Source organism: Caloenas nicobarica, chromosome 4 (genome assembly GCF_036013445.1).
Source record: "Caloenas nicobarica isolate bCalNic1 chromosome 4, bCalNic1.hap1, whole genome shotgun sequence".
In the NCBI taxonomy this organism is placed as follows: domain Eukaryota; kingdom Metazoa; phylum Chordata; class Aves; order Columbiformes; family Columbidae; genus Caloenas; species Caloenas nicobarica.
Window position 1 is genome coordinate 72,376,440 of NC_088248.1, and position 8,587 is coordinate 72,385,026.

Below are 8,587 nucleotides of genomic sequence, written 5' to 3' on the forward strand. Positions count from 1 at the left end.
AAAATAAGAAGCAATGTTTAAGGAATCAAGTCTCCTTGTCTGACAATCTCTTCATCAGTATAGGGATGTTGCATTTTGCTGGAGGTGAACTAATACTTGTGCTAGAACTTGTGTGAAGATACTTCATGCTGCCAAATGGACTGAACTGATGATGGTTGTCAGCCTGTACCAGTGTTACATATTTTTAGTGAGATAACTTCACAGATAGAAGGCGCAGATACGGGCAATAAACATAAATCAGTATTGTTTTTTTTCAGATGTGAATTAATCCAATAAGAGTTACCTTCCTGAAATTTTAGATATTTAGGTTGCAGATATTGCAGATATTCTTCCTTGCCTCTAGGAAAACACAAGTACTTGTGCTATGATGGAGCCAGTTCTACAGCTACTAGCGCTAGCAGAATGCGTCTCCTACCAAAGCAGATTCTCAGAAGGGCTGCTCAGAAATGAACAGGAAGACCAACATGATTTTATTTACTAGTACAGGTGTAACAAAAAAACAGTAAATGCAAATGGGGCATTTAATGAGGTAATTGAAAGAAAAGTTCAGAGGAGGTGTTGGACAATATGAGACAAGAGCTAGTCATGATCCCTTGGTGTGTGCATAGCGTTGAGGATGCAACTTATGCAGCTGAGCATTTTATGGCTATATAAAACCAAATCGTAAAATAAAATCCAACTTCCACCTTTTCAAGAAAAACAAATGCTGGTAAAATTCTAGCAAGGAAACGGTGTTTTCCCTGTTTGCAGCACTGTGAGCCACATATATGGCATGTGTGTGTGCAGTAGAGCTGGCTTGTATCCCATATCCTGAAGTCAAGATGGAAGGACTCTGAAGTGGACTGAGAGTTCCATAAAAGGCACATTCAGGGATATCACCAAACAATTTCATCTGCAAATGCCACGTGCTGCTGAGGAGCATGGCAGGGGTGGTGAGAGCCAGTGAGCAAAATACAGATCCTTCCACAGGAGTGTAGAGCTTGTGGAAGGGAAAATGAGCTCAAAGGTGGGTCCTCCCTACTGGAAATGATCCCCCAGGTGGGTTCTCCCTGCTGGACAATGACCACGTATTATCTCACATCAACACCAACCTTTCAGACCCAGTGGTCTCAGTTTGTAAGACAAGAAACCTTAAGTGGTGAACGAATTAATCATTGGACATATAGGTTGGTCTGTATTAGTACAAAGGATAAAAATAAAAACCTCAATCATTGTTTGATTTACACTGTAACTTTCTTTACAGAATTTATTAGGCAGTCTCTCAGAAAAAGACAGTCTTCTGTAAAAAGTTGTTTTCAGAAAGTGTTAGATTTTTCTTATTTTCCCTGTGGTCTCATATTCATTAGTGTTTCAGATTCTTTTATTGTTCAATTTCTTTTGGCTTTCTTCATATTTCTTTCAGCCCTTTTATGTAGTCCCTGTGGGTTTTGTACAGGATTGTACAAGATTTCTTAGTAGAAGAGGAGTGAAGCTCCGGAATAATCACCCAGAATAAATGGGAAATATAAGTTAACAACTTCATTTAAATTGAAAACTGTGCAGTTTATGGAAAGAGACAATGTAAAGTAATCTAGGGAACTGATCTCAAGTACCCGACAGGTCCTTTCCAGTTTCATGTTCTTGTATGTATTTACAATAAATTTTTGATCTAGGTGCTGGGAAATAAGAAGGATTTTGCAAGTTATCTTTTTCCTGTTATCTCATTCTGCAAAACATACCGTAGTTATTTATAAATGTGTAACCACCAGCTGCCTTTTCTCACAGTTTTTTTTCTCTCTCAAATACACACTGAGAAGAAGCAAACAAGGAACGACCACAGGACTACATGCATTTGTCAACAGTTTTCTTCAAAAGCAGTACAACTGGGATACATAAAAACATGAAAAGCCAATTAATAGGATTTCTTATGAACTCTTGGATTTCGTTTTCACTTGCTTTGTATTTTCACAGTGCAGAAAGAGAAGAGAAATGTATAATTGAAGACATTCCCAGTGACACACTGGTAATCGGTAGGTGCCTCTCAATGCTATATGATGATCTAACCTGTGCAATGATAAAGATAGCTTGTAATCTAACAGGAAAATCTGTGATTGATGAATATAGCAAAAACATGGTGACAAGAAAGAGGGCACACTGAAAATAACTCCCCACAGCAGGGGCTAGTCATAATGTTCTCACACGTTGTGTGTACCCATCACACAAAGAAATGCAGGTTTCCAGAGCGCTTAACTGACTAGACAAAGAAAAAGAATCTCTTCTAATTCTACAGCAGCGGAATTGCTGCTTCCATGGGGGCTTCTATACATTCTGACAGATTTACTCATTCACACCAGAATTTCTGTAACATGGCTTTCCCCATGTGAATGAGAGAGTTACTTTTTTGCTTAACACTGTTCAGGAGAGAAGCAATTCAAGATGTACTAAAGTTCCATTTCACCTGTGATATCACAAGCACATTAAATTAGTCTCCAAGACTATAAATGTAGGATTGAAAGGGGATAGCAAAAATAATATATATATATATATGTCTTTTTTTTTTTTTAAACAATGTGATAAATGTGAAAGGCAATCCAAAAACGTAATTTGAATACAGCCCACTTATGCTTTTGGAGGTCTCAGCATAGCGTCTCTATGCTAATCTTGTCAGAGCATTAGGAGTAATTAGAAAGTATTGTTAATCAACTGTTTTTGTAGTATTCTAGAACATTTTCTAGTGTAGTAAAACTTTATTGCATTTCACTCTGTCATAAAGTGCCCCCTGAGCAATTTTAATCATAAGCACATGAAATACATATATTGTTTTATTGTTAATAATTTATCTTTATATTTTTGCTGAAAAAGCAATAAAGCGGTTTAATATTAAGCTATGGTTTATTTAACAGATTTTCATCTCTGTTTTTATTCAGGGAATTACAAAGTACAACGTTGGGACATACATGAACAAGACTTTCTTGAATCTGCTCCTGGTTTGGGAATGTTTGTGACTGTCAGAAGTCCTTCTGCTGAGGTAAATGTGCTTTATGAATGTTTCTGTAGGATTTATGAGTTGACTTTTGGCACTGGCAGGCAGCACTATCTAAAAATAATAGACACTTTTTCAGAAAACATAAATCCACAGTCTACCAGCTAGTTCAGAATTTTGATGCTGAAAGGTATAAGCACCTTGTGAGTGCTATAAAAGTAAACAGAAATTACAGTGTTTGATATTCGTATGGACAATTTTTGCATCACCAACAGATTCGGGAAACTGTGTCATTAAGAATAGTAAGTGACAACTGAGAAAAAAAAGGTTTAGATTTAAAAAAAAATGAAAATTCACTAATGAAGTAAAATGGTACAGAATGTACTTGAGCAGCAGAAAGGAAGGTTGATGATAAACTAAACTGCAAAAGTCAAAATTACCATGAGGCTGCGTATAGATGTCATGCATAGCAACTGTCTGCATTGCCGTGAGGTCCTGAGCTTTTTCAGCAATGGACAATTTATTTCTGTGCCTAGACGAGGTCTTAGTTTTCAAACCTTAAATGCTTTAGAGAGCATTGGCTTTTGTACCTTGCAGAAATCTATAGCATTTCGGTTTTCGCTGTGAGCTAAATTTATTTTTCACTAAGTCTATTCTGAAATTCAGATAAATGGGATGATTTCAGGAAGTTAATTGATTATTTTTTACATCCAATTCACAATACTGTCTTTTGATTGTTTTATTGGCATTTATAATGTACATAACCGACATATATAACATCTAAATTACAGGTACTATTGTCAAAACTGTATGGGCCACAAGGAACATTTTCTTTTACATCCTATCTATCTGGGGAGCACGTTATCTGTTTACAGTCTAACTCCACAAGACTTGTGGCATTTCCAGGAAGTAGACTGGTAGGTGTATTTCTTAAATATTCTTTGTTGTCATAATAGCAATGATATCCAAACTGTAGAGTTTACAAACTAGATTAGAAGTTGGTCTAACTTCCAACAGGTAATTCAACATTTCTTAGTGATTAAAGAAAACAAACCTAGAATTATGAAGATGAAGAGATAAGAAGACTGTTCTGATACTTAAGCAGTCAAGACTATAGAGTGATTTAATGTTAGGGTGGTGCTTTGAATATGAAAAATTCTGATCAATAAGATTCACTATTTGCTTCAAACAGACAGATATGTAAGATTGACTGACAAAAGCACTTTTCATAAAGATATTTCATATCTTCACTAACTGAGACTGAATGCCTGAAGAAAATATAATAGTTTAATTTTTGAAAGGTATTCAAATTAAGAATATGTTACCATACTTTACATTGTCTACTACCAAGAAAGTTAGTCTTTATGGAGATTTTGAAAAAAAAGAGCACATCAGAAGTGATATCATGACTCTAATCTATTTCAGCAAAAAATTTCATTAGTACTGTTTTGAAAATTTTAGCTATATGCCTTTTCTCCAAAGGTAGTTGAACAGATGAGAAGAAATATTCTGTAGAGGTGTTTTTCTTCCACTTGACTGCAAGAGTTAGATAACCAGCTAGATATAAACATCCCATAAATGTGTTAAGTGAGGTAGGCCAAATTTAATGCTAGACATATGCTTTGGGAACATGTAGATGACAGAACCAAGAAGAGCTAACAGCACTGAAGTGGGGCTATTACACTGGAATAAATAGGTGTTCTTATGCGCTGATTTATGGAAATTACTGGAAATTTAATCATACACATTGCAAAAGCACTTAGGTTGTCATAATACAAAAATTTGTGGAGCTCATCAACTTGAGAGGGTAAGGGGGATAAAGCATCAGTTGGTCATAGTTAACTACACACCATGAATGTCTTTCTGAGGATACACCCGGAGATTTTTGTCTGGTATAGATGGAGCTGTATTAATATAATTTTACATGACACATGCACCATGTACAGTTCTGGTCATCCAGCTTAAATGAAGGGAACAGGTACAGGGAAGAAGAACATTGAAAACACAGATATTAAACAGGGTGTTTGTTTAGCTTAAGAACGCAGAAGTAAATCAAGGAAAATATCATTCTTCATAATTATATCTGCAGGAATAAAGATCACAAAAGAAAAAAACCCATTATTTAGGTAAATTAAATCTTTAAGTGGTCTTCTGTAAGAACGAGATGTAATGACTGCTTCAAAACAAAGTCTAATAAATTAATGGGCAAAGGCTACCGTAAGGTTGTGAGGTGGATTTCTGAATGTTCAGTTAATTAACTCTAAAAGAGCTGAAAGAGCTGAAAGTGGATGTGCTCTTCATTTGTGGTAGATGTCTGAGTACATGAAGCTTCTGTCGTGGTAATACCAAACTCGAGGATTTCCGCCGATTATCTGTTTGGCTAAAACTTTTTAATCTCCTCTTAGGTACAAACTGGCTTCTAGGAGAACTTTTTCCAATTAGTTTTAGTGAAATTGTTAATTCATGTCAAAATAAGTTGCATGATACTGCAAGTTGCATTCTTTTCTTTCTCTGTGTTTATCGCTTGGTGGGTTTGGGGCATTTTTGCTATAGATCATTCGATAGTTTATAGGAGGTATTTCATACCAGATAAAATGTGTGGAAAAAGAAAAAGAATACCTTATGGATGATTCTGCTTTAATACCTATGATAAACTGCAAATAATGACTCAGCTGGTCTCCTTCAAGTCTTTATTCCTGTTAGTGGAGGAAATCTAGAAGTGCATCTATAAAAAACTAACTGCAGTAGTATTGAAGAATGTCATTTCTGCAATATTAGGACGGAATGTCAAATACTTTTAGGAAGGATTTCTATAAACAATTGAAACTATTTTCCTATAATATGCTTAAACAGAAATTATCCACTTTTTGTTTGCTTGTTTGTTTTGGTTTTTTAAGTAATTTTGAAAACACAGAAGACACAGTAAGGAAAATATTTTTTCTGTTTGCAGCGTATCCATCTGGACATCAGAGTTGGAGAACATTTTTTGGATGAATCTGTTCTTCAAGCCAAAGACAAAGTGAATGAAGTTAACGTGAGACTGGAACATCTAATTGAGCAAATTCATCATGTATCTAAAGAACAAAACTACGAAAGAGTATGTATGTTTCCAATGGAAATGTTAGATATATTGTACATAGGCTGATTGATTTATAAAGTATTATGAGATTTATTATTTAATTGCAGTGTTATTTTTAACTAACTCATTAAAATCTATTTAACCAACACACCTACAGTACCTTGCAAAACATTTTTAAGCTGTCACGTAAAAACTAATTAATCACTGTGAACTCATGCTTATAGCAACAGGTGTTATTTTAAAGAAGGAATTTCCAAATACAGTTTTCTTTGTCAGAGTCGGTAAGAGCAGCTGAGCAGGTGGCAGGTACCACTGCTGGTGATGTCGCCAGCTGTTGTTTCCATGCTGGTCTGTGTGGATAAACTTTATTAGGGTGGATAAGGAAATGACTGAGCACCTATTTATATATCTCCATGCAGTTAGAAATAAAGCCTTCCTTCAAACAACTGTACGCCTGTTGTCTTCACTTTTCTATACATATGCCAGCAGTCAGACTGTATTTGAAATGTATCAACTAATTACCAAAAAAAAAAATATATATATATATAGGCTGCAAAGAGGTTCTTGTCTGCAGTATGAAGGTGACTGTAAACCTAAAAATGCTTAAGCGTGTACTAATGGAATATATTTAGTACAATATATATTTCCTGAACAAGGGAAAGCTCTGTTAGCCTTTCAGCTTCAGGATACAGTGTGTCTGCTTCTCAGTTTTGATTTGTAAATGGATAGGGATAAGCTTTCATTTTTATCAACATGAAAAACATGTTTATTCTCTACCATGCAGAAGAGGGATGCCTGTCTAGTTACCCAGACAGCAGCATGAAACATATAGATGCCAGAAGGTAATTATGCTTTTCCTTTTTTTTCTTCAGGAGCGTGAAGAAAAATTTCGGAAGACAAGTGAAGAAACCAACAGCAATATTTTGTGGTGGGCCATCGTACAAACAATAATCCTCATCTCAGTTGGAATCTGGCAAATCAAATCTCTCAGAGATTTCTTTATATCTAAGAAGCTTGTTTAAGTCTTATAAAGTAAATGCACAGCTTAAATAATTGCATACCATTTCACACCTAACCTCCGAAGTGACCATGTATCTATGAGAAAATTGGTTGTAGATAACTCTCAAGCTTCTCTCATCCTCTACTCTGGTTCTTAGTCTGGTTTCTCAACCTATATCGCAGCCTCTGGCATCTGTTTATATTTTACTCCTTGAATCTTTTATCCATTTCTTTTCGTCTGCAGATGTAAAGCTAAATCTAGAATTGAGGCTTCATGAGTAAGGCAACATTTAAGTTCAACACAGGATCGTGAAATCTAAAATAGAAATCTAAACCAATTTTCCTAATTTTTCAAATTTCTCTACTGTTGTGGTTTAATCCTTGCTGGCAACTAAGCACCAAGCAGCCACTCAATCACTCACCACTCCCAGGGGGATAAGGGAGAAAATTGGAAGGGTAAAAGTGAGAAAACTTATGGGTTGATATAAAAAAATTTAATAAGTTAATAATAATAATAGTAATAATAACAATATGATGTAAGGGTTAATTTGGTGAGAATGTCTTGAACTCAACCTATGTTTGTTTAACACCTAGCTTTTCCTTAAATATAATTGTGACTGTTTTCTTTTAAAATATGCAAAGTTGAAGTAACAGTGGAGCTCACCCTTAATATTATGATCAGTGGTTGCAGCAATTGCCATGGAAGAGAGAGACCCAGACAAACCATTTGGAATCGCACTTACTTTTCTTCTCCCAGATAGGCCCCAAACATTAGGGTATAGAGCTAAGATCTGACCTTTCCCACAGTTGTTTATGTAAATTATAGTCTTTATGAAGTATGTCAAAGTAAACCAAATTACAGGTTTCTTGGTAAACATTGAATTTGTGCCTATATATTTTATTTGAAGTTATTTTTACACTAAATTCTTCAGTCTGTTTCTGTGTTCCATAATTATTTTTAATTATTTAGCAACTGTAAAATGACTGCCTAAGAAACTTATGAGTTTTTTACTTAATCGTGTATCCGATTTCCTTTATTGCAGCTTGGCTGAATGTATCTGTATGCCTTAACTTAGGCAGTTTTTGTACAACTAGCATAGTAGCTACAGTATCATGCAGTTGCAAGTCAAGTTAAAAATTCAGATAATTAGCTTAACAAAGCAGTAATTGTGTAAGAAGGAGTGGGAGTTGTTTATAACACGACCCATCTCAGCAGTTGGTTAAGACGTAAAGGGACACTCATGAAGAAGTTTCTAGAGAGCACTGTGATAGTAGAATGTTGTGGTTTGGCTTCCTGCTTGTATTTCCAGACCCTTCACTAGTCTAAAAGTTAGTGAAAGCTGAAATATCTGTAGACCAGTTATTATTTTAAAGGCACTGCTTGCTTTCTTTTTTCTGTCTTCTCATCTTCGTTTTCATTAGCAAGGAAATGACATTGCCCTTTAAGTTCACTTATATTCACAGTATGAGAATGAAAATACAGCTGTGAGTATGTAAGAATCCATAAAGTTGATACCAAGTTGAGACAAAAAGCGATGCTCTACGGA

The 8,587-nt window shown here is 35.2% G+C and overlaps 1 protein-coding gene across 1 annotated transcript; it reads left to right on the forward strand.

Moving 5' to 3' along the window:
- Window positions 1-1,879: 1,879 nt before the first annotated feature.
- On the forward strand, window positions 1,880-7,063 carry LOC135988561 (transmembrane emp24 domain-containing protein 11-like). The gene is made up of 5 exons (XM_065634612.1): window positions 1,880-2,009; window positions 2,907-3,007; window positions 3,754-3,879; window positions 5,913-6,059; window positions 6,914-7,063. Exons 1-5 carry the CDS (start codon window positions 1,880-1,882, stop codon window positions 7,061-7,063), a joined length of 654 nt encoding a protein of 217 aa, XP_065490684.1.
- The last annotated feature ends 1,524 nt before the right edge of the window (window positions 7,064-8,587 follow it).

Coding starts and splice junctions, on each gene's coding strand:
- LOC135988561 (XM_065634612.1), top strand. CDS start 1,880: ATGAAAAGCCAATTAATAGGATTTCTTATGAACTCTTGGATTTCGTTT. Junction 2,010..2,906: donor CAGTGACACACTGGTAATCG/GTAGGTGCCTCT, acceptor GTTTTTATTCAG/GGAATTACAAAGTACAACGT. Junction 3,008..3,753: donor TCAGAAGTCCTTCTGCTGAG/GTAAATGTGCTT, acceptor TCTAAATTACAG/GTACTATTGTCAAAACTGTA.